This window comes from Lagopus leucura, unplaced genomic scaffold (genome assembly GCF_019238085.1).
Source record: "Lagopus leucura isolate 7727_CA_CO unplaced genomic scaffold, USGS_WTPT01 Super-Scaffold_100157, whole genome shotgun sequence".
Classification (NCBI taxonomy): Eukaryota; Metazoa; Chordata; class Aves; order Galliformes; family Phasianidae; genus Lagopus; species Lagopus leucura.
In genome coordinates, this window is record NW_024962334.1 from 8,415,854 (window position 1) to 8,441,434 (window position 25,581).

The following is a 25,581-nucleotide window of genomic DNA, read 5'->3' on the forward strand; positions in this document are numbered from 1 at the left end:
AACTTCATGCTGAATTGGAAACACGGGCAGCCTGATCTCCCAGGCCCTGCCACCCACATACCATCACTAGGTCGGAGTGGGTGAGGCGTGTTTTTGCTTCACTTGTTTTTCACAGACCGGTTTCTCCTCTTTCAGCGCAGCAGAAGGAAGACAACAACCAAGCAGTGCCATTGCTGGCAGGGATATGGCTGGGCAGCACGCTGCTCTCGGTGCTCTCTCCTGCTGCCTTGTAGCAGCTGCCTCTTGCCAAACTCTGTTATGTACTGTTGGCTAGTCAGAACAGGCAGCCCTGGGGTTGGTATGTAACCAACCCATCAGGCTTAGTAGTGAGGTGGAATTCAACCTGAACTTCAAAACGTGGGGTCTTAGCAATGCGCTCCTCAGTTGTCAACGTGCGTTTGTTTCAGGTAACTGAAAGTTCTGCTTTAAACTGATGCTCGTTAAGAAATCGGTTTACAATGTGGGCTGATCTTTGGGATTTCATGGGCAGTTTTGTGTTCTCCAGAAGACAGTGTCAGTAGGTATTTGTCATTAGCAGCAACAAGGGAAGCTGCAAGTTGGCCTGCTGCTGTACTTCCTGAGTTAATAATGAAGGATGGCAGACTATTTAAAAAACAAAACAAAACAAAAGCAAACCCAACTGCTTGTTTCTGCATGGGAGAAAGCAGAAGCGGAGTCATTTTCCTCTCAAGCTGTGTGCGTGTGGGATTCATGGGGACATGGTAGATTTTATCTTCCCGTTCACGGAGGAGATTGAGCAAGGCAGCAGTTACTGTGAATTTAAACTGGATCTCATTTTTACAGAAGATCTGCTGCAGGATAAAATCACTAGTTGCGTGTCCTTGCTCAACAGGAAAATGGGATAAAGTTACTCAATGGGTAATGCTGGGAATCTTCCAGCATAGATAATTGTAAATGGGGGGTTTAAACAAAAAGTTTTCCCTTGGGAGTATTTAACAGCTGTCACTGTGTTCAATTCCTAGCTCTCACGCTGATGTTGCTGTTGCCTCCCTGTCATCTGAAATTCTGAGAGCAGTGGCACATGAAAATCCAAAGCTGACCAAGTGAACTACTTTGGACCAGCCCACCAAAATGCGCAGCTGTGCCTGATGCTCAACACTGTCCTGAATCAACGTCTTCACACAAGCAGAGCAGTCCTAATTCACTCGGAGAGCCAGTGAGTCGTGAGCCACAGGCATGGTTTTGGCTTCTTCAGAAAGAACAGCTTTCTTCTTTATAGCCCCTTATGGGTGAATTCTTGATTACTGTTTTACCTTGCTGGCAGTGTGTGATGTAGTGTGAGTGCTTGACAACTCGAGTTTGAGAAGAACAAATAAAATAAATAGTTTAGTTGTTTCACAGTATGGGCTGAAAGTGTTTCACTATTCTAAGGTGTGTTAGAAATGTGACATTGGTGCCTTAAAGCAACTGCATGTTGCTGCCACACCTAGAAGGCAGGGACCTTCCTGAGCTGCTGCTACCAGCCCACCTTTGGACAGCCCTTTCTCCAAGAGGGGAGGCCAGCCAACAACACAAGGTAAACAAACTGACCTCACCTTGTACTTTCTACTGGAATTGCTTTCTCACAAAACCTTTACTATCACTGTATCTATCCCTTTCTAAAGCCTGACAGCTGGAATTAGAGCTGGAGGTTTCAGAAAGGAAGAAAATCCTGCACATTATTTGGTGAAATGTTTTGTAATAACCTTCTAGTGCACATTTTGCTGGGAGGAATGAAACTGGGTTACTCAATGAGAGGTCGCCATAGCTGCAGTTCGTCTGCTCTGTAAGCAGAGGAAAGCACTTTTGTAGTTTGCTTCAGCTCTCATCTCCTTGGGATCCTACGATGAGCTGTGATCCTTTGCAGCTTTTTCCCCTTGTGATCTTCTGCTGGCAAGCTGCTGCTCTGAGGCAGGATGAGCACTCTGGGCAGAGGCTGGTGACAGCTGCAGAGTGCAGATGTGCACAGTCTGTAAATTAGCCAGCAGTTTAGAACAGCATTACTCACTTCCAGCTGCACAGGTGCTGCCTCTAGAGAAAGCAAGCTGCATGTAGGTCCTATCTCAAGTGGGAACTGAAGGCTGAGTACACCTGAAAATGAGTTAAAGCTAGGGGAACAGCTGAGAATTGTGAAGGACCTTCTCCCCCTCATACTGACAGTATGCTTCTGACATATGCTGTTCCTAATTTTCAATTGATTTTTTGGCCATAGGGCAGTATGTGCCTCGCAGGCCAGACACTAAGTGTAGCTGCCCTGCTGAGGAAGCTGCTGTAGCAAAGCAGCTGCAGTTCAAGAGAAAAAATACTGCAGGAGGAAGCCTCTGTGGTTATAGCTCTGAGCTCTGAAGGACAGAACAGTCCTCAGTGGGATGGTTTCTGCCTTTGAAGTAGTGAAAGTGTTGTGCAATTTGAGAACAGGTTTTGGAAGACCTGTCAAAGCATAACTATACAGACTGAAATAATTTGACACAGAGTGAATTAAAAGTTTACTTTAATTTTGAACCATTTTATAACTGCATTTTTCTCATGAAGCATCTGTATCACAGCAGGCTACAATAACTTTGGGATAAAAGGCAACTGGTAAACTGTCCAATACAAGGTTCCAAATAAACAGTTCTTACTGGCCCCTACCCAGACATATCCCAGATAAAGTTTTTGATCAAAAACATGAAATAGATCCACCTGCTTATTTTAAGCATATTAAAAAGGAAACTAATTGGACCATTTCTATTTGTCTAGTTTTTTTATACAAAAAAGCTACACAATGTTACACTTTATTCAGAATACAGTTAGAGCGATTATGAATTAGTGTTCTACACCTTTACTCAATCCTTAAAAATTAGAAACTGCTGTAGCATGTTCACTATAACTTAATACTACGAGAGACTTAAAAAAAAAAACCTAACAACAGTTACTGCAAAAAGAAAGGCTACTTTCAAAGCAAGCAAAGGTCAGTACCATTACAGAGATTTAAAAAAAATAATAAATTTTTAACAAGCAAGGCTAGGGTTTGATAAATTCCATCTTGCAATTCATTCTTGTGCATTCCTCATTTCTTGAATCACTCCCAAAATCCATTTGTATTATTACTCCTCGACCAAAAAGGACCAGAACAAAAAGTTTACTTCAATTGTTCCCATAGGAAACTCAGCTTGGTTAGTGTGTCAGGCACTTTCTGAGATACTAGCCCACCCCTCGAGCCCTCTCAGCAACTCTACAGGCCAATCAATGCAAGTTCATTCAGATGATACAGCTGCAAAGAAGAAAAAAAAGATTAAAATGTCAGTGTTCCTTAGTAAACAGCATTTTAACATAAAGACTGCATGAAGCTGGTGATGCACAAGACGTTACAGTTAATTACTTCCACATTTAATGGCAGAAGTCAGTTTGGATTGTAGGAGTGTAGTGATCGTGTGTCTCCAGAGCGTTTTTTTTTCAGTATTCTGTCACACTGGGACCCATTTAAGCCATTCCCTCCCTGCCAAGCAAGTCCTGAGTCCAGTAATTCGTTTCTCTCTTTTTGTTTTGTTTTTAAATTCAAGATTGGAGCTTCTTACCTAAAGGATGATTTACAGGTCAGTATCGAACCAGGCCAACTGATTACTGTCACCTGGAGGCAGCCCATCCATAAGGTCCTGGGCATGGCCAAGATCTGGCAGCCCATCAACTGGGTAGTCAGCACCAGGGTGGTGGCCACCCATTTCATGTTCCATCATAGGGTCCATACCCAAGGCATCCTGACCGTATCCGCCAGAGTGGAAAGAACGGTAGCTAGGATCTAGGAAAGTTAAAGGTGGCAGAGGGAAAAAGAGCATAATGTTAACAGATGTTAGACGCATCAGAAGCTGCAAGTATCAGTGTGTGAGAAGATCGTTGTAGCCATCTAATTGTTTTTCTAGTTCAGCCAAGTTCAAAACGATCTGCTGCCTGCCCTTAATGACTATTCCATCGTTTGAAACAGCCTTCCAGTGTGATTCTGCAGACAAAGCACACTGCAGTCAGAAGCACGAGCAGATTCCAGCCAAGCCATTAGTCTGCACAATCAACAGTACTAAAATCCAACAATACTACAGCAAAACCGGGCTACGAGACTGCAGACTTTCTTCTGAAAGACTAGTCAAAAATAGCTCAGAACCCGTGGGGATAGGCTTGAGTTTAAGTCTACAGACACTTAAAGACTAATATATACAATACCAACATTTGTTTTAAAGAAAACTGCACTTTTGGAATTGTCAAGTCCATCTGTAAAGGATTTAAAAGATTTTTGGAAACAGTAGCTCAGTGGGAGATTCTCTTGCAAGACTCAGACAAGCAACACCAATTTTGCACATTCATATGGCTCCCATTTCAGTGCAGCCAGAGGTGTTGCAGAAACTGCTTATTTGAACTGGCAGTTCCCCATCTGCCTGTCAGTTTGCAATATCTTGCTGAAGAGTAATTCACTCTTAAGTCATTTGCAGTTCTCCTTTACAGTCAGTGACTTGACTTTATTCAGCTTAAGCTTAGTCAAGGGGAATGGAACAGACATACCATCTGGGCGGTATCCAAGAGGCTCTCCCTGGGCACCAATGTCAAGTCCAAGATCCGCTGTCTAGATGTGCACAGAAAGTTACAGAACGGTTTTAATGTCAGCTCTTAGGGCCAACACTAGTAATTGAATTTAAGAAATTCTAAAGCTTGCCACAAATCCTTTTTTAGCAACTCTTCTGCACTGCACACAGCAGTATTACACTTCTGTGAACGTGAAATGTCTTTTCATCCAAGCATCTGCACCCACTGTCTAACAGCCCTATTTAGATACAGGAGCCATAATCACTGGAAAGAGACTTCTGTTTGGGAACAAGTAGGAAGAGGCAGGTCTGGGAGCACTGCTCTGGTATACCCACCCAACCTCTGTGAGTCAGCTGGATAGAGATTCCTGAGCTAGTGACAGAGCACTTAGTTCCCAGTGCACTTCCCCTGGTTTGTCAAATTACTGAACTGCATGTCTGCAGTGTAATGAAACAACCTGTATTTCAAAGAGATCTTCCATTTTTGCTTTGTTTCCTCATGTTACTATGTTAGATGGATACAGACTTTAGGAAATCAGAAATGAGCACTTAAATACTACAAGTCAAAGGCTGCTACCTATTATTAACTAAGTCAAGATAAAACTCCTGAACCTCAAGGATCTGAGGAAAGACAGACTTAGTGAAACATGCCCTAAAGGCAGTTTTCAGTCTCAATTCACTGTGCAGGACTTTAAGCATGAAAAAACTTCATGTGATAGCTTGCAAATACTTCCAAGTCTGATAGCTCAATTCTCAATTAAGGAGAACACAAACGACATACCCACACCAAGCTTCTTAGTCCTACAGGGTTTGCTAAGAGTTCTTACAGGATAATGATATGGTTATGCTTTGTATCCTATCATTCTTTCCTCAGCATTTGCCACCAGAGTTCATCAGGTTTGGACAATCTGCAAAAAGTGGCTGAAACTCCTAGAGGTTACTGCGGAGCTGTCCTTTGAACCCAGAAGCAGCACAGAGACGTACAGAATTCTTATACACAGCTTTACACAGAGCAAAATGAGATTTAGAAACTTTAGACTCTTCCTATCCGAAAAGAAAGCACTAAAGTAGCAGCTCTAGGACTGCTCATTCTTCATTCTACTTGAGCAACTCTGTAGTCTTAGAAGGGTTTCCTGCCCTATGCAGTAGATTCCCAAGACTGTCAGCATCACCTGTTTATGAATAAATTGTTCTCCTAGGACAACAGTAAGCACTTGAAGCTTGCCTAATTTTCTGCAAATCTATGAGCACGTGTTCACTGAACCTGAACATGCAGAGTAACGAAGCTACAGACGTGTAAAACTGAACCCGTATCACTGATGGCATCTACACTTCACTACTGGAAGGAGGAGGGACTTGAAAGTGAAGTCTGCCCAAGGTGCCATTCATACAGGGACACAACTCACCTCGTTCCAAGCCATTGGCTCAGTCCGGAACAGGGAGCTTGTCAGTTCAACTGAAAGTCGCTTCTTGTAGTCTTGTGGTTTGTCCTCAGACATTCTGAACAGCACTGCAGCTGCATATGTTGCTATTAAAAGAAGCAAATTTAGTCAACATCAATTCTTCTAGCAACTTTTCTAACTTAAAGCATGAAACTTATTTTTTTTTTAAGTTCACTTACCAACACCCTCATTCCTAGAATGAAGCAGTTCTGTTAAAGGGGCAGTTGCACCTTCAGCTTCAATTGCTTCAGCTGCTTCCTTGTCTTGAGCAAGTTCACAAAGTACACCCGCAGCTACTCTCTGGATATTCTCAATGGGGGAGTACAACAACTGCAATCAAAACACAGGGTTTCTTTTAACTCTTCTGTCTGAAAAGTACAATGCAAATTAGCAGTTCTACCACCAAAGCATTGGAGCAGTTATACTAGTTTTTCTAGCATGTACTACAGCATTTTGTTGAGCTCCCGCTTACCTGCACAAATAGTGGAATGGTATTTAGACCCCTGATTACAATTCGATTGTGAACATCACGTGCAAGAATATGCAGGGCTCCAGTGCAGCCCTCAACGATTTCCTCCATGCGCACACCCTCCTAAGTCGGGGAAAGAAAAGGCATTTCAGCTGAGATCTTGAACACCATCTTCTAACAAGCTGATCATTATCAAAGAATCAGCCAAACTTATCTCCTGCACACACATTCCTCCCCCAGCAGCCCTCAGTACTCACTACCTACTGCTACCTTCCAGCTTAACATCCCTGCTAAAACCTGGCCTAGTTTATCCAGCTAAATTCAGTGAGTGAAGCATTTCAGTGGAACATCTTCCTGTGTTCTCATTTTTTTCCCAGCCCATTATAAACTTGACATCTGACAATACTGTTGTTTTTTTCTCCAAGCTGAATTCACTTGGCCTTTTACTAGGTTTGAAAGTGCTACTCGGTGATTAAGAGGCCCTGACTGTGCAAGTATTAACTACAGTCCTGTACCAGTAGGTAGTGCTTCCTTTTGCCTATGCTAATGTAACTTCCCCTTCGTCACCATGTTTAACAGGGGGAGGGAAAAATCAAGACTGATCCTGCCACACTGACCTAGTATGTTAATTATGGAGCCCGTGCAATTTCTCTGTACTGGTACAGCCCTAAGCATGAGAATATGCATTAAGCTGTGACAACATTCCAAAACTCATAGTGCCAACAAGGAAGGAACTTCCTTGTGAAGAACTACTCTCTTTGCCAGGGTAGGCAAAACCAGTATTTCTACAATCTGCTGCATTCAGAAACACTTCAGATCTGCCAAGGCAGAACGATCAGCATACCAACAGAGTAATACAAACCAGAGCAGAAGTTAAGAAAACAGCTCTTTAGGTAACTGTAGTTCCTGGTGGCCACTTACCACAAACTGCTGTTGCGTTCCACCCATGGAAGTACGTCGCTGGGTATCCTGATGTGCTCTGACCAGCAGCTGAACTAGCCGTGGGATGGCACCCTGCTCACGCAGCGGGGCATGGTTTGCAGGGCAGAGCGCGAGATTGCGAATCAACCCAACGGTAGCCTGCAGTTCAGAAAGGAGGTGGGGAATAAGAGAACGTAAGGGGTGTGTTTGCTATTTAGCACTGTGTTTGTTTGTTATTAAATCAGTTGGTCCCAAACAGTTGGATCTCGGTAAGAGACAACTCGAAAGCTGCTCGTTTGAAGCAGCCTTTCCATCAGGCAAGTTATGTTCTCCAACGCCTCGGAAATACAGTATTTTTCTCAGTCAATGTTACATTAAAAAGGCACTGGTTTTCAGCACTGACAGACATCAGCCATTATTTATTTACCTTGATCAAAGGCCAGTGTGAGGGTGGGTGCAACAGTTTAACCACCACTGGCAGTCCATAATGGAGACGTACTGCATTTTGAGCCATTTCAGCTTCCTGATGTCTGCTGGTGAGGTGACGGAGCGCACAAATAGCAGGTTCTGTGATGTCCTCCCTGTCCCCAGCTCGAAGAACTGTGCGCACAAGAGCCTCGATGCCACCAACCTGGCAGACCATCATCTTGTTCTTGTAATTGTTGCAAGTAAGATTAGAAAGGATTCCGGCAGCACAAGTCACAACATTAATATCATCTGATCCTAAAAGCTGAACAAGAGTTCCTAGAAGGCCTTCCATTCCCTCCTGCAAAAAGAGTAGAAGAAAATGTAGTCTCTTTCCTCTCCCACTATTTTGATCCTGATCCCTTAGAAGGCCCATTTACCTGCTTGGTTGCTGCATCTGACAAATTTCTCAGAGTCCAGAGACAGTTCTGGACAAGACGCTGACTTGGATCTGTAAGGTGGAGTCCTAAAGCTTGCATTCCACCTAGAAGAAAATGGTACATGTTTGTCACTCACTGTTACTCAAATGCTCACCCTGTAAATGGAATAATTTTTCTCACAATATCTCACAAGCTTCTGGTTCTTTCTTTGGATTAGTACCCTACTATGCCTAGACCCTTACCCTTCAATACATATGAAGAAAAAAAGCTATGATTCTCTTTGTGATGTTGACTTAAAACGTATTAATATTCTAAGGAGACAATTCTGACAACATTCAGCCATAAAGGCACATAGCTAATTCCACAGCAGACTTAATAAAACCAGACTATCTTTTATACTTCTGCACACTTAAGGCCTCTAAAACTAGTTATAAATCAAAAGACCAACTGTGTTTAATTTCCAACACTGGCAAGCTTCTGTTCTCGTTGGTGCAGAATGTACTGATTCTGAAGTCCAGTATACATTTATTTAAAAAAAAGGAGGAAAGGGAAAAGGAAAGGGGAAAGGAGAAAGAGGTACAAGGAATGTACTTACCAGCCTCAACAATAGCAGGTTTGTTGCTGGAGCAGACTGACAAAACCTTCAGCACCCTACTCGTGGTCCACAATAGTTTCTCATAAGTATAGGTCCTCATTATGTTTACTAGAGCTTGGGGTCCACCACTTGCCAGAATAATCAGCTGAAAGACAGCAGAAATAAAGCAATATAGCACTTATCTGTCACCTCCTGGTCATGTGAGTAGACTGGCTTGCACAGACCGTGTGCTACAGATCTCTAAAAAAACAACTACTGGTCAGTTCTGTAAACTGTTTGACCATGAACACTTCCACAAAATAGCATCCTTCTTTCAAGGCCAGGACTGACTGGCAAACTGCTCGGCAATTGACAAAATCCTTAACTTGACATGGGATTCAGAACAAAGACATCAGTACACAAGATCCTTTAAGGCCATCCTTAGCAAGTTGCTCATTAGAAGAGGTTCAAGAGCTGAAGCACTTACCTTACTTTCTTGATTGCCATAGGCTAAAATCTGAAGACAGTCTGTCGTGATGGCCAAGAATTTAACGTTTGTCTTGTTGAGCAGAGCAACCATTTTTTGCAGCCCTCCAGCCAGACGGACTGCCATTTTGGCTCCTTCCTGATGTAACAGGAGATTGTGAAGAGTTGTAATGGCATAGAACAACACAGAATCCACTGGAGACCTACAAAAGGAAAAGCCTGATGAGTATCCGGACCTACCACCAACAGCTCAAAGACACAAATTACTGTCTCAGCAATCCACATACCCAAGCATTTTAACCAAGGCGGGGATGCCTCCTGATTTGAAGATTGCCAACAAGCCTTCACGGTGATGTGAGAGATTGTGTAGTGTGCCTGCAGTACAACGGGCTGTTTCCACATCGTTCGTATTCTGCATGGTACGTACAATTGCAGACACCATTTGAGGAGACCTCATAATAGCGTGGCGAGATGCTTCCTTTTTGGACAGCTGATGAACCATAACCGCAGCCTTGTTTACCACCACCTACAGGAGTATGGAAAGAAAGCTTCTGTGTAAGGACATCAACAGATCCCCACAGGCACGCTAGACCAAAGTTAACAAAATATGAAATACTTACCTGGTCCTCATCATTCAACAGTTTGGTCAGTTCTGGGATTGCACGAGTTGCAAGTTCAGCGTCATCCTGATAGTTTATCAAATTAACAACGGCATGTTTCAGCATCTGGGATGGCTCAGCCAGGCGCTGCACATTAGTTGGATGGGCAGCATCAAATTGTGTGGATGGGATTTGCATTCCTTCATCCAGTGTTTCAGGGAACATAGCTGCACGCACTCTCTGAGCTCTAGTCATTGCGTATTGGCCATCAATATCTGAAAACCAAGGCAAGTATGTCTTCAACTCAAACAGGAATAATATTCCTCTAGATTAATAATAATTCAGTATTGACGTTTCTGTATTATTAAGCTGCACGTCTAAACAAGCTGGCGTAGTAGAGAAGGCCTTACCAGCAACTTGCTCCTGGGTAAAGGACTGAGAGAACCCTTGCTCCCACTCATACAGGACTTGTGTTGTGTCCACATCTTCCTCTTCAGGATTTCCTTTGCCACTCAAGGACGGAGCAGTTGTTGTGGCACCAGAATGGATACCAGAGTCCAGATACGACTGCTGCTGCCAATGACTGACTGCAGCTTTTCTGTCTGGCTCCATGGCCATATCTAACTCCATCAAGTCAGCTGTAACAAATCATTGAACAATTTGGTTTAGTTGAATTACTCCAACATGTATTAGTCCTTCAAAAAATAACTAGGATTCCACAGTAAAATAAACTGTTACAAACAACTACCTCAGCCCAGCTGAGTCTAGCACAGAAAATGAGACAGCCATTTTAAACTGAGGCATTATACCAGTGCAGACATTTATAAGCCTGACTAGCAGACAGAGCAATCACTGTTGTTGGGACTTAAGACTGCTGCTTAAAGGCTCCCTTTCCACATCATATGATTAGGTACCTGGCCATACTTAGGTGACTCAAAACATTTACAACGACAAAACTCTTTGCAGGCTGAAGTTACTGTGGTAAGATTAATTGCTGCAATACAGTAAGCATTATTCTATTCAAGGGACTTAGAAAAGATAAAAAGGAAAGTAAGGAGCCAGTTTAACTCTTCTTTATTACAACTGGTAGAGTCTAATAAAAAATTAAGTGTAATAAATTATATACCTTGGGTTGCCATGTTCCTTGCTGTGCTCCCAGAACTCTTTCTTGCTACCTTTCAGAGACTCTAAAAAAGAGCAAGAGTAGAACTTATTAAACACTAATCAGAGCTAGTAAGACAGGATTTCATATTCTAACAGTAGAACTGCAATCTAAAACTTACACATATTGCCACGTCAATGCTACAGAGAGTATATCAGTGCTAATTAGCAACCCCCCTATGGACACAGAAGAATGAGATATATCACCCAGACTTCTGGCAGACTGTATGTAAGATACATTCACTTCTGCCCAAGATGTGCTGCAGAGACAATGGCTAAACACTGGAATTGCTCATTCCCTTCTCACTCTGAAGATATTAGCGAAACTGCTTGATACGGGGCTACAATAAGGATTTCTGCCAGGAAAGCTTAACGACCATTTAAGGCAATCTACCATCATTTCAGTGTTACAAAAAATTGTAACTGAACCTCCTTCTTCACTTACCACAAGAAAAAAGGCTTCTTTCTATATAAAATACTTTTCTTGTGAACTTAAAATGGAAAACTGAACCAGGTTTGAAAATCAAGAACTCTGCTTCAGTTGCACTCATTAAGTTGCTAATTTTTTTTTTTTTCCTGAAATCCAAGGCACAGGAAGCTGAGCTATGATTAAATCTTGTATCAAATCTCGTATGCACATCCTTTTAATATCACCACACACTACCAAAGTACTTGTACCATACATTTGTAGCTCTCTCCTCATTAACACAGACGGAGAAACTCAAGGCTGCTACTTTACAGTGGTCAGTCAAAGCTGTTGTGCTTTTATTTGCTCCCTTTCCCCATGCAGTCCAACTCTGGGGGACTGTTGTCTCCGTTGTGTTGGGGTTTTTTTTTGTTACTAGTCTGTATCAGTTTTATTGGAGGGTTGTTTGTTTTTTTTTCCAGCACAAACACAGTGCTGATGACAGCCTTTTCTGGGAGCTAGCCAAGCAGAAACATTTGTAGTGGTAACTAGTGCAGAGAGCAAAACCATCTCTTCCAGCAATCAGCTTTCAGTGTGTGTTCGGTGTTAGAGCTATGCTGATCAAAACATTCCTAGACAATGAAGTAACGGCAAGGACAGGTCTGCTGTACTGTGTCAGGAGAACAAAGTCCATTTGACGCTTTATTTGTGTAAAGACAGACTTAGCAGTTTAAGGATTTCATTCAGGAGCAGCTTTTAGAAAATGATAATTCAACAGAAGACAGGCCTGCAGTTTCAGGGCTCTCAGTGAATCGACTACGCAATGCTGAGGCAACGCTGTGTTCTGCTGTCTGAGCCACTTGCAGCATACCCCAAGCAGTTCCTGAGCAAACCCATTACTCTGCTGCACAAACACCAGTGCTGCCTGTCCTGACTTAGTGCTCTCACCATTTCTGGCAGCAGCCCTTTCCTGACTCTTTCAAAATGGACAGCAGATTTGCCTCTGTAGCAGATAAGCAGCACGGAGCTGATTTAAGATACAACACAACATACAGTAAATATGCTGCTGAGCAGTAGGAAATGCTGACGTTTCCAAATGGATCCTACTCTGCAGCCTTGAGGAGATGAGCTGCTTCAGTCTGCTTCACACATTCCACTACCTCAAATGCTGCAGAACAATTCTTTCCAGATGCTGCTAAGAGTTTGGGAGTAAGTGCTGGTAAAGAAAGGGAAAGAGAAACTAACTCAAGCTATCACTTCACCATTAATAAGTAAGTTCTCCTGGCTGTCTAAGTCAGCAGAAGTGCCGATACAACACCCTGATAGCACGCAAGCTCATCCATTATTTTGCCAGCCCCACTAACACCTTCCACACAGAAAGAAGCAGAACAGTATTGAAGGTAATCTGCTAAGCTCAATATCCTTTGCACAAAAGATCAATGCTGACTGTAAGCTCCCTTGCCTGCTCTGCTAATAAGAAACCAATCACCAGATTAGTTCCAAAGTTACTCCAGTGGATGAATAGCCAAGAGCACCAAGACAGTCAGTACCATCTCACATTCAAATATGCAATAGGGAGCTTGGGGAGAACACACATCACTTCCTTCTGCTATTGAACTCTGCACAAAGGAAGGCAGCTCGTTTACAGCAACTGCACTCCAAAATGGCTCACTTTCAACATCCTGAAGAAATCAGACGAGCAGCGGTACTGATCCAACAAAGCACATCAGTCAGTGCACAGCAATAACATTTAAAAATGAAGCTGAAGAACACCTGCGGGTTAGCAGTGAGAACAGAGTTAAGCATTCAGAGCTGCATTACCAGTCAGATACAGCGTGACTTTGAAGCACTGACCTTAGATCAGCCTGCTTACTGCACCTCAAAGTTTCTAACTTCCTAATCTGCATTTCATACAACCATAAAGCCCCCCAGCACTTCCAGCCAGCATTCCTAATTTAGATGTGAAATTGGATTTAATCCTCAAAGTTAAAAATAACCACAGATTAAAGGCAGCCAGGGAAAAGCAGTATGTTCCGACTGCTTTTAGGGTTTCGACAACTGAATGTTCTTCTGTATTTCGCTTCCTACTCTGTTCTCTTCTTACGAGGGGTTCAACAGAGCCCAGGCAAGCTGCTGACTCCTCCCAGTGCGTATCACTAAGCAAACTGCTGCCTCTGACAGCAACAACCCCAGCCTAGGTGCAAAGGTTTGTGCTGTTACCTCTCCATGAGGTAACAATGATCCATGAAAGTGGATCATTGAGGGAAAGGTAAACAAACAGGAAAATCCCAACCCTGCAAAGATCATGAGGCTCCTTTACATAGAGCTCCTCCTCAGGCTTCCTGGAGACAGGACTAGAAACACTGCATTGTCAAGGTCACGGATCTGAATCATCAGGAAGAAAAAGGATTTAATGCATTTCAGAAACGAATATTAGCATCATAGCAAACTTCCATAGCCCTCACTAGTTTTACTGAGTGCCTAGTGCCAGAATTCAGGCCTGAATTCCTCGAAGTATCATGTTATGCACAACATATATCCACATGGCTGCATTACCAATGGTTAGTTCTACTAACCTCTTGTAAACCTCCACCAGGACATCAATTTATAGACATCAATTTATTTAGCGAGCACCGTCAGCTCCAGCTTTTAATGGACTTTTATAATGAACATGCACCAATTTTCTCATGATGAGTACTAACAAGGCACTGCACTGGACTGCACCATGTACCCTCAGTCCCATGCATGCACTTGAGATCTTCTGTGAGTAGAACAAGTTTAACTTGAAAAAAGAGTAATTCAGATTTCTCTGTTCTCAAGGAATGAAAGATGAGGAATATTTTAACGATCGATTAACCTTTGGCATTAACTTCTCATTTTCAAGGACAGTGTATGCCAAGCAGGTAAACGATCCGTCAGCTTCAATGAAACCTAATTCTCTTTCTAAAGAGAAGCAGCTCCAGCAGGACACAAAGCACACAGAATTGTTTACTTTTGCTGTCCCACACATGGAGACAATTAGGAGAAAAGCCTGCTGCAGGAGGCAAGTACCAGCCTGGTATTTACCTGCTTGCTACATTAAGACAACACCATTTGCAACTTTTCTGTACTTTGTCTAAAATAAACTCACTTTCACTGTCAATCTGCTAGCCTGCACAACAGCTCGTATTTGCAGCTGATATTAAACAAAGTATTTCCACCTTCTTTCAAGGTTATTGCCTTCATCTGAATAGAAAACCTTCATTAAAATTGACTTCATTTATGCATAAATGGCCATTATGCCTGGTGATAACCTACAAACTGGGTAAGTGCTTAAGCTGAATAACAAAGTTTTTAAGTCTTCCAGAAATCTTTTGTTTGAAAGCAGCATTTTGGAAAGCCTGATATGGGAAAGGAAGTCTGACACATCCCCATTGATTGACCTATTTAAAGCCTACTGCCCATGCTCTCACAATCCATGTCTCATCTAGGACCGACTACAGAGCCACATCTTTAAATTAACCATCAGCACCAAATGTCACAAAGACATTTGCTTAGAACAAGCAAATCTTCATCTCATAATGAAATTGCAGCAGTTAAAATCACGGCTCACACCTACAACTGAAGAAGAGAAGTACATGCAATGACAGTTTTCTGCTGGAAGCTTTCTTTGGGTCTAATTTTGTGATCTGCCTCTTTTACCACATTAAATATGAAAATACTTCTTCGCTCTTTCCTCCAGTTTTTATTTTTACCAAGGAAAAGCTGGCCCACGCTTCTCTCCCCCAGTTTTAACTTCAGCTACACAACCTCGCAGCAGGCAGGCCTACTTCCACTGCTTTTAGTCACACAGAGACACAATCCAACTGAGATACACACTTCAGTATTGATTTCAAATAGCACTGAACTGATGAACAAGAAGCCTAGAACAAGTTGAAACTTGTTTCTTTCTCCTCCATAGGGGGAATCCCATCATTTTAGCTCCTTTGTCCATCTCCGAATGTTTAACATCCATTGGGAAGTGGTGCTCAGGGACATGATTTAGCAGAGAATTGTTAGTATGGTTAGGTTGTGGTTGGACCTGATGCTTGTTAAGGACTCCTCCACCCTGAGAGATTCTATGATGCTATTTAAAAGCTACAAGGGACCTAAAAAAACTGATTCACCTACAGAGGAAAACATGTACAGCAATTATGGAAAGCAATTACACTTGGATACTGGCATTCAGCTTGAAACTTCGCTGATCAAAGTAAGGGAAATACTTCAGGGACAGGGAGGTGATTGCCCCCCTCTACTCTGCTCTTGTGAGGCCCCATCTGCAGTACTGTGTCCAGGTCTGGAGCCCCCAGTACAAGACAGGGAGCTGTTGGAGAGGGTCCAGAGGGAGGCCACAAAGATGATCAGGGGACTGGAGCACCCCCCCCACAAAGAAAGGCTGAGGGAGCTGGGCTTGTTCAGCCTGGAGAAAAGAAGGCTGTGGGGTGACCTCACTGAAACCTATCAGTACCTAAAGGGAGCCTACAAACAGGAGGGGAGCCAACTCTTTGAAAGGGTAGATAACAGCAGGACGAGGTCTTAAGTTGAGGGAGGGGAGATTTAGGTTGGATGTCAGGGGGAAGTTCTTTACAGAGAAATGGTGAGGTGCTGGAACAGCTGCCCAGAGGAGGTTGCGGATGCTCCGTCCCTGGAGGTGTTCAAGGCCAGGTCGGATGGGGCCCTGGGCAGCCTGGTCTGGTATTAAACAGGGAGGTTGGCGGCCCTGCATGTGGTGGGAGGGTGGAGATTCATGGTTCTTGAGGTCCCTTCCCACCCTGGCCATTCTGTGAAATAACCTGGAACCTGAAGAGTCCATCATGCCTTGAAGTTTGAATCTATATGGATTTCATTCAGTATCTTGAAAAGTAAAAGCTGCTCACATATGGAGCCTTAAGTTTCTAATTATTCTCTATCCCAACAGGAGGAAGAATCCTCTTCTCCCCTGTCCTTCCAAAAAGCACACAAAAAATTTAATTTGGTCAATTTCTAGCTTCCACTGAGCTCTGGGATGCTGGTTTTAAAGGTCTTTCATGTTAGGTTAATAAGAAATTCCAGGGATGCGTGTTCTGTGTATTTTAAGGAATTTCAGAAGCTCAGTGTAAGAATGACAGTTGGGTTTACAGACTTTGTTCTCAATGAGTAGATCTTTATTTCAGAGCAGAAACAGATAAGAAAGCTAAGTTTTATTTAAATAAATCTTTAGCATGAAACATTCTTTTAAAGGTATCAAAGTTAAAAAAACAGTTTTCTCTAAATACATTCCATATCCACAAACCAAGTACCAAGTAGCATTCCCACTCTGTGTGAAGCACTGACGCTGGCTGATCTCAGTCCCCCTGACAATTCCAAGAGTAACCATCTTTGTGGTAACTGCTTGCAACAAATAGAGATTAGTTTGAAGGTAGTTACAGCCAAGCACAGGCAGGCCTTGATTAAAGCCAGATTTGTCATGCACCAGCAGTGGCTTCTGAATTGAGGGAACCTTAGTTTTTCAAACTGCTCTTCAGACCAGCAGTTTATGGACGTGGACAGACAACAACTACTCTGGATCACACTGAAAAGCTGCCTCTAACAGTGGTTCAGGGCTGCAAGTAGTCACATTTAAGCAAAGCAACAGACTACTTTGTTCTCAGACTGAGACAGTGAAGTTAAGGATTACCCTTATCCATATCTGGAATCAGGATATTAATTTGACTTCATATTTCAAGCAAGCTGACTTAACACAAGATGAAAGTGTTTTGTTACAGTTTATTTGAAGATGCCCTAACAGGTCAAGCCATACAGCATGGGGAAACACCATTCGTTTTTACTGCTGTGAAAAGGAAAACGTACTGTGTGTCTTCACAGGCCTAGAAGATGTGAACTGCCCTTCTGTTTAGGTGGTAGAAATACTCATCCAGCCCTCAATCCCCCAAGAAATGTCATGCCATGAGTCACAGCAGCCTTACTAGTTCAGTAGTTAACACACTGCAACCTCAGCTACGGCAGCAGTTTAAGAAAAAACACAACTGAGAGCTACCAAGTGACAGGAAATCCAACTTTCTTTCTGCAGCAGGTACCACACCAAATCCAGTTTGCCAATCCTAGTCTTCAACAGAGCAAATGCATTAATGAACTTTAATCATTCCCACCAATTACCAAGGAAGGATACTTCAATCCATTGGTAAGTGCAATGTTCTATGTAAATGCAACAGAACTATCCAACTCTGATATCTCTGACAACACATCCTGCTGATGCCTACAGAAAGGTGGAAGTTGCCTTGCCTTCAGTGACTTTTTGTTCTTAATTTCAATAATCAAGAGTCAAACTTGTGATGTAACACAGACTATACACAGAAAATTGTTCTTCAGGTAAGCATCAGGAAATTAAGAAGCCTGAGTATTATCTGTTTCAGTGACCTCCCACAAGAGAGAACAGTTAGACACCATCAAGCTTTACATATCCTTAATACATGTGGAAAGAGGCAACAAACAAGCTCAAGTAACCTATGGGCAGTATTTAAATGGAAAAGGGGTACCTGAAACACACAAAGATCAATCAGCTAACGCTCAATAAAAGTTCTTTGCTTTTTACCATATCCCATCTTGTTACTCTATCTCCTCTTCCCTCCCCCCAGATTTCTAGCCCTTGCCTTCTGCCTTGGAAGTTATCTAAAGGCTCCCTGTGCAAAAAGCAGGTTGGCCTCTATACACTAACTCTTGTAGGAGTTCGTTTGATGCCACATCACAAAATGAAGCATTACACTATTCTATTTTCAGTCATCTCAGCAATCTAAGGCCAATTAAGAGCACTGAGTTTCTATGCACATGCTCATTACCTACAGCAAGCAGCAGGCAAATATTTCTGTTCTTGCTTTCTTTCTCTAAGAAAGTTGGTTACAAGTGCTTAAGGGAACTAAAGTCAAGGCATCTAGCTGTCCTGAGTAGGCTAAGAACTAGATTAGACTCAAAAAAATCGTCAAAAGACTCAGATTACATGACTAGAAAAAGAGAGGCTCCTCCCTGAATCCATGCAGCCTCATGCTCACACACAGGAGCAGGAAAGCTGCACACACGGCCAGATACAGCACTAGCTTTCTGATGGCACAGGGCACTCACCAGCTGTACCCTTCCTCTCCAGAAGAGACAGCAATTTGGTGAAGAACCATGCCCACCCAGCTTGTCAAGTTATTAACTGTGAGCACATCAAGCTGAGTGCAGCTAAGACTACAGTGTAGTGCTCACTGCTTTCTCCTCACCCTGCTTACAGAATGCCACCCAGAAGAGTTCCAGTCTATCACCGAGGCACAATTTCAGCCACTGACCATAGTTCAGGTAATGGGAATGCATCAGGAAGACTTAGTGAGCTCCCACTGCCGAACTGGCTTTCAGCTGCAGGCACTGAATGGATCTGGAGAGCAGCACTTCCGAGTAACAAACACAGCATACAGGCCCTAGCAGCCTGTTCAATTAGCCAGGCTCTTCACAAGCAGTAATGTTTAAGTACCCTGTTAAAAACAGCCCATTAAAAGTTCCAGTAAAGGAACACTTAACACTGGTCTGAGAGCTACTGGTCAGCCAACAAATGCTTAAGATAAGTTCCAACGTGTAAAAATGGGAGCCTGGAGAACACAGACCAATGTCAAAAGGCAATTGAATCAAAAGATAATTCAGCTTATCAGGGCACTGAGCTGGAAAAAAAAAATCACTTTAAGAGATGAACTTTGAAGCTTCACATGCTACTGGAAAGCCTGCATATATGCCCTGCCACGTAACTAACAGTGCAAAGGCAGCACCTCCTCTGTCCACAAACTCTGCTACTTAAAGGAGCATTTCTACTGCAGTATCTTGAATCTGATAGCACTGGATTTTATCACTTTGCTGACGTCAGTGCGTTAGGATCCACAGGAGTTATTCTGCAGGAAGTCTGTTAACATCCTTTGTGTTCAGAAATCATGGAAGTACACTCAACAGTTTCTAACATGACCTACAAATGGAATAGCCAAAGCAATCTTCTCAAAGCTACACTGTGCACTGGGGTTTTGTTTGTGCTCTGTAAAGACTTCTGTTGCCTCCAAGAGACAGAAGCAACAGCTGTGATCAAGCTGACTGCTGAAATCATCAGTTCATGCTTGAAAGCAATGGCTTGAGAGCATTTCACTGGCAAGTACACTGTAACACTAGCAAAATACTGTAATACACTAGTCCACATTGGCTCAAATATTTATGTCTCTTCCTCCTCTAAGAGGAGCTGATCATAATCTTAACATTTAAGATAGGATGGAAGAGACTGCATCAACTACTTATTGAGTGCTACACATCCAGCACAGAGAAAAAAAAGCCTCCACATAGTGTATACACCAACCACGTGACAACAGTTTGAAGCCTAGCATTAAAGGACTGCTATGACAGTTCCAAGTTTATGAACTTAATCTAGTTATGAACTTGTATTATCAACCCAATTACTCTGTCTTCATTGTTTAAATCAGCTGAGCACCACAGATTCATGCCTGTAACCTCAAAACAGTTACTAAGTCACTTCTGCTCAGCAACAGACTCAACTTGATCTACTCACCAGCAAGCAGTTCTGATGTGGGCTTTCATGCAGCATTCATTATGCTGGAGTACTTCCACAGCCAGGCAAAGCACTAAGAGAAGTTCTATCACAGATTAAAAAATCACCTCCTTTAATTTGAGGGATGCAACTATCACCTACATTATGTGTACCCCTGCCTTCCTCAGTTGGGAACAGGCTAGCATTTCTGCTAATAGCTGTACTGCTTGCGGACTTTGCTAACCTGCTCGCACCATTTGTAGATCCTGTTCCACATAGCCCTGCTTTTATCAGTTCAGAATTCCTCAGTGGAAAGAGCAGCAGTCAGGACCTAACATCCTCCTTAAGTCTTAAGTAGTCACATACAGAAAACAAGCCTGCCTTGACAACCATTTAGAGACAGTCTACAAGAACTCTGACAATCGCATCACATTTCATTTACCACTAAAGCAGCTCAGTAACAGCACACTGTCAGCTCTCAAACTTCCTGCCCAGAATGTAAAAACAACACAGTAATTCCACAGTTAATGATAGTAGGTATCAATAAGACAGACAGCCACTGTATTACAGAACTATTGCTAGACAAATGCTTTCTAAACTGCCACTGTATCTCCCTTCCTAAAGTATCCAACCATAATCTAGTTTCTCCTTCAGCTGCAGCTGCATAACCAACCCCAAATATGGATGTTAAACATTAATCTCAGGTTTAAGAAACCAGAGGGATTAGTCATAAATGCACTGACACCAGTGAAAGACTTATGAATCCAAGAGTGCACGCATGAACTGGTGGCCTTAGCTCGTCTGTCAGAATGGAGAAGTATTTACAATAGTGCAACAAGCACCGCCTATCAAACACACTAACACTCAGCTTCCTTTTAATTAAGACGAATTGACAATGTAACAGCATTTATCAGCACCTCTAGGATGTTAGGAGTTTTGACCACTGGAGGGCACCTGAATTGTTGCCAGGACAATACAGGAATACTTGCTACATTTGCTGCAGAGTTGGCAAACTTCTCTAATTTCTACAAATCTACTCAGCACAGCAAGTCAACCTACAAATGCTAGTTCCAGCAAATACCCTTAAACCACACGCTTGGCATTTGCCAACTCCAATGCATTCCAGCTAGCTCAAGCTACCTTTTAAAAGCAGGAGTCTAGGATACTAGATTAAATCTTTCAGCCTTTACATGGATGAATTTATTCCTTAAACTATAATTTATCTAGTGTTAACTAGCAGAGCAGACATTCCACTTCTGTAATAGTGAGTCAACCAACATGTGTTGTTTCCTAAAGCAAATGGGAACATGTTCAAAGTTCCTGTAACTAAAGTTACATGCAACTTCTGCACCCATACCTCCCAAGATGAGGGAAACAATGGACACATCTTGCTTTTGAATCAAACCCAAGTTAGCCTGCAAATACTTCTCATCTACTCACACGATCACAATGGGGTTCCACACAGACAAGTACCAGCAAAAAGCATTGTAAGTTCTCTTGCACCTGAATTTTATCTGTCAGTGCAAAAAAACCCAAACTTCTGGCTACTTATTTCCTCATCTCAAAAGAGACAAGTATATTAAGTCATGACCCCTTGGGACTATAGTCCCAACACAGCCTAGAGAAAATTCTCGCTCAGAATCAATATCAGAGATGGATATTAAAATTAACCAGTTAAGTTACTTACACTGGTAACCCTAACCAATAGTGGATAGGTCACACAGCAAAGCACCCCGATACAAGCCTTCTGACGCTTGCCAGAAAGTCAGCCAGCAATAATGCCCTGCCCTCTTACCAGGAGAGTCATTTCACCTGAACAGACAAGGAAGTCACATGCAATACTCAGTGCCACACGGTTTGCAGAATTAGCAGGGTGCCATGGCTAAGCTGGAGCTCTTGCAGAGCCACCCAAAAAGGCAGGAGGCTCAGGATTTGCAGCCACATGCTCAAGGAGCCATGCACAAGTCCCAGCTGCCTGCATAGTTTCTCACCAAGTCTTATCAGGCCCCATGAAGTATATGATGTTCAAGATAAGTAAGGTCAGTCCCGATTTTCCTGCCACAGTATGCAGTCTGCCAGAGTTACAGAACGAGTTTTGCTGCCATCATCACTGCAAGCCCTGTGTTGCCAGCTTTAGCCGAGTTAACAGGAGCAATTCTGATTACTGCTGTGTTTGCACACTAATCTGCCTACCAGACAGTATTCTGCAGAAACATCTTTATCCGTAAGTTTCAGACAACACATTCAGACTTCCATTCAAACAGAAGATCACAATTGCTCTTTCCTGTTCCCTTATTGCTACATGCCTCTCTACTCCAAATTTCATTTAGAAGGCCACCAGTACTGACTTCTCTCCTTTACAGAAGAATTCAGTTAAGTATTGTGTTCTGAAAAATGAAGCACAAACTTCTGCTGGTATTAAGTCACTAAAAAGCAACATTCACCATACAAAGAAAGCCTCACCTCTGAAAGGCAGTGAGGTTTCAGGACTGAGATTCTATAAGCTGGTTGCTGACACACCAGGCAGTCACAGCAACATGCAAGCATTCATGAAAACGTACCAGGCAAGCAGCCCGGCCCATTTATTGCTTTAGCAAGAACAGGAAGCCTGGTTTGCAGGGGATGTAAAAGAACACGGCATTTGAAGAACGGACTGACTTTCTCCAATCAAGATTTGCTTACAGCAAATCCTTGCTTTTAAAAGCTCTGTTGCTCTGTCCTTTCATCAGGGTATTTCTACTGATTTCTTCCCTACACTCTGAAATGAAGCAGTCAAACACATCAACATGAACATTCTTGGATCCATCAATTCATAACTAAACAAATTTGTGAACTAATAACTACAGAACAATGACATTTCCTCAGAGCTCCAGAAGAGCTCAGCACTCAATCTGATGCTTCCTGCAGTGGCTGAATTTAGAGAGGTTTAAGACTTCTCCTCAACACTTCAGCAGCTCACTTCCAGCAGTACCAGCCATTCCGCAGCAGACACAGCAGACAGATAACTGCAGCTGTCAGCATCTTTTATGAAGGGTGCAAGATTTAACATTAGGTTCCTGCGTTGTCAGTTATTGAAATTCACATTACAACTTAACCTAACAAACACCAGCGAGCTTCTCCCTCACTGCAGTTTTAAAGGCTTGCCGGAGGACCTTTCTGCCATTCAGAAGCAGATTTGTTAAGTGAAGTTTCTCTCCTGTGCATCTGAACTTAAGGTGAAGGAAATAGCGACACGTCCAGGTAGTTTCCTAGCCTGCCCTCGCCCTATTCCCAGCACACAAAGATCCTGTTTTACTAAAACCCCTCCTTGATTTCCTTCCCCCGACCTCAGCATACCAGCCCGGCCTCTTTCCATTCACCACTGCATACTTTGGGGGATGGGAGGACCACAGATGTCTGGAACGTACGAGTGTCAGAACAATGGCCGCTCCACGAGAAAGAGATCAAGAAGTAACAGCCGACTGCAAAGATCAACACCGCTGCTCCCGAAGTCACAGCCTGCCCGCGGTACTTTCACAGCCTCTCCTCCCTTCCCAGAAACCTCTGCCGGCAATCTCTCTTCTGAGAAGAGAGAATCCAATCAACTGCACGACGTCCTGCAGCGAGTTTCAGCTAAAGGATAATTTAGGGTTTGAGGACCTTTTTGAGAAACCCGCCCCAGGAGAGACCGACGGCGCACAGAAGGCGGCTTTTCAGGAGAGGGCACACACCTGGCTCTCCCGTTTCACGGGGAGTCGGAAGCGAGTTGCTCATAACGCTGCCGAGAGCGACCGCGAAGTTGTTCCCGAGCGCCTCAGCCGGGGGTAACCGCGGTCCCCAGACGGGACCCCCAGCTGTGGGGTGTTACAAACCGCACTTCGCGGACCCCCACGAGCAGCGCAAGCCCTCCAGCAAATACAGGCACGCAATTAAGACTGAAAACCCACGCGGCAGCAGATCAGTTATCTCCTGCCGGCTGCAGCGGCCGCGCTTAGTTCGTTACACTCGGTACGAACAAACCCACGGTTCTCCGTTCTCCCCCCCCCCCACACACACACCCCGCTGCCACAGCGACTGCGGCTCGGTGACTCCCCGAGAAACGAAAATCCCTCCCGAGAAGCCCCGAGCCCACCGAGCCTCGCCCCGGGACGCGCTTCCCGAGAGGCCCCGGGGGCCGCAGCTGCCGCCTCCCGCAGCTGTCCCGACCCCTTCCGCCCCCCCGCCCGGAGCCCCCCGCCCCAGGCGCAGTCCGGAGCCCCCGCGTTCCCGCTCCCCGCTGAGGAAGGGGCTCGCCCCGAGGTCCCGCAGGACGAAGCGGCAGCACTAACGTGGCACTGAGGCGAGAGCGCAGCGTCCCCCCGGGCTCCGGCTGCCGCAGCTGCTGCCGCCCGGGCGATCCCAGCCGGATCCGTCGCTCCTTCCTCGTGCCGCCCTTCTCCTCCTCGCTCAGCTCGCTCCCGGCTGCGTCCCCCGCCGCTGCCTCCCGTGTGGCGACCGTGCGAGGCGGCGGCGGCAGTCCCCGAGCGCCGCTGCTTGCTGCTCCCAGCACCGAACCGGGCGAGAGGCTTAAAATGGCGGCGCTCACAAGGAGGCTCTTATAGCGAGCGCCGGGCTGGCTGTATCCTGCCGCCGCGGCCGGGCCCAGCGCGCAGCATTCCACAGGCACCCAGCGCACAGGGCAGGGGGAGGAGAAATAGTGCCCGGCTCCCAGGGCGGAGGGAGACGGCGGAGGGAAGCGGCAGCAGAGAGCGGGGGGAAGGCCGCGGCGGCAGCAGCGGCAGCAGCAGCCTGAGGGAGGGAGCGAGAGAGGGAGGGGGCGGGCGGGGGGAGGTGGCGACGGGGACGCCGGGCTCCGGAGGTGGGGGAGAAGGGAACGAGCGAGAGAAGTTCTGCTTGAGGGGTGCGGCCGCGGAGATCGGCCTGGAGGCTGCGTCCCTGCGCCTTCTGTTTGCACGGAGATTATTATATTCAGTGTATATATATATATATATATATATATGTTTTTTTTTTCCCTGGCTTTTAAGCACGTTTCGCAACGCACACTCCTGATTCGCACACAGACCGACTGGGGCGCGGGGGGATAAAAGGGGGGGGGGGGGGGGGGGGACGGAAACGCGCTCAGCGTTTTTCTCCAGGAAGCGGGTGCTGAAGAAAAGTGTCTCGTTGTGCAATTTATTTCTGTTTGACGAAAAAAGCGAGCTGCCCCCCAGCCCCCCGCTCCTCAAACAGCCACCGGGGCCGCCTCCTCTCAGCGGGGGCTGCGGGACGGCGGCGGCACGGGCTGTGAGTTATCTGCTCGCACAGTGACGCTGACGGATTTCTTTTTCCTCTCGCTGTATTCAGTAATACACAAACCGAAAAAAAAAAAAAAAAAAAAAAAAGCCTTTTCTACAATGATTTTTGCGCGTGAACTTTCTCCCGTCGCTGCTTTTTTTTTTTTTTTAAATGGGATTCTTCCCTGTGGAAGAAAAAAAAAAAATAGGAAAGAAAATAGGAGGGTTTGCTGCATGCAGAACACGCCCCAACCTCCCAGGCGGCCCGGGCACCCTTCCCATCCCTATGGGGCCGCACCCCGTGCAGGGCAGGGAGACTTGTCCCATT

The 25,581-nt window shown here is 44.5% G+C and overlaps 2 protein-coding genes across 6 annotated transcripts in view; one reads left to right on the plus strand and one right to left on the minus strand.

The window, feature by feature from the left end:
* Positions 1–1,361, plus strand: part of ULK4 (unc-51 like kinase 4) — a 211,960-nt gene extending 210,599 nt beyond the window's left edge. For all 3 annotated transcript variants that reach the window (XM_042889032.1, XM_042889034.1, XM_042889033.1), the window contains one exon: positions 984–1,361. In XM_042889032.1, the coding sequence (XP_042744966.1) occupies positions 984–1,068 (85 nt within the window). In that variant the 3' untranslated portion in view covers positions 1,069–1,361. The remainder of the gene's footprint in view (positions 1–983) is intronic.
* Positions 1,362–2,474: 1,113 nt separating this feature from the next.
* On the minus strand, positions 2,475–24,450 carry CTNNB1 (catenin beta 1). Of its 3 annotated transcripts, none has more exons than XM_042888441.1 (16): positions 24,309–24,449; positions 11,013–11,073; positions 10,297–10,524; positions 9,908–10,161; positions 9,575–9,813; positions 9,289–9,490; positions 8,823–8,967; positions 8,228–8,331; positions 7,810–8,148; positions 7,383–7,541; positions 6,465–6,584; positions 6,172–6,322; positions 5,957–6,078; positions 4,531–4,591; positions 3,558–3,778; positions 2,475–3,253 (listed from the first exon to the last, which is right to left on the minus strand). In XM_042888441.1, the coding sequence occupies exons 2-15, from the start codon at positions 11,023–11,025 to the stop codon at positions 3,570–3,572; spliced, it is 2,346 nt and encodes a 781-aa protein (XP_042744375.1). In that variant the 5' UTR covers positions 11,026–11,073; positions 24,309–24,449; the 3' UTR covers positions 2,475–3,253; positions 3,558–3,569. The 3 variants fall into 3 exon arrangements, with proteins under 3 accessions (XP_042744375.1, XP_042744376.1, XP_042744377.1); XM_042888442.1 differs by lacking the exon at positions 24,309–24,449 and adding an exon at positions 23,409–23,492 and having other exon boundaries at positions 11,013–11,074; XM_042888443.1 differs by lacking the exon at positions 3,558–3,778 and having other exon boundaries at positions 24,309–24,450.
* Between the last annotated feature and the right edge of the window lie 1,131 nt (positions 24,451–25,581).

Coding starts and splice junctions, on each gene's coding strand:
- CTNNB1 (XM_042888441.1), bottom strand. Junction 10,162..10,296: donor TACCCAGGAGCAAGTTGCTG/GTAAGGCCTTCT, acceptor CTTGGTTTTCAG/ATATTGATGGCCAATACGCA. Junction 8,149..8,227: donor CAGATGCAGCAACCAAGCAG/GTAAATGGGCCT, acceptor CTCTTTTTGCAG/GAGGGAATGGAAGGCCTTCT.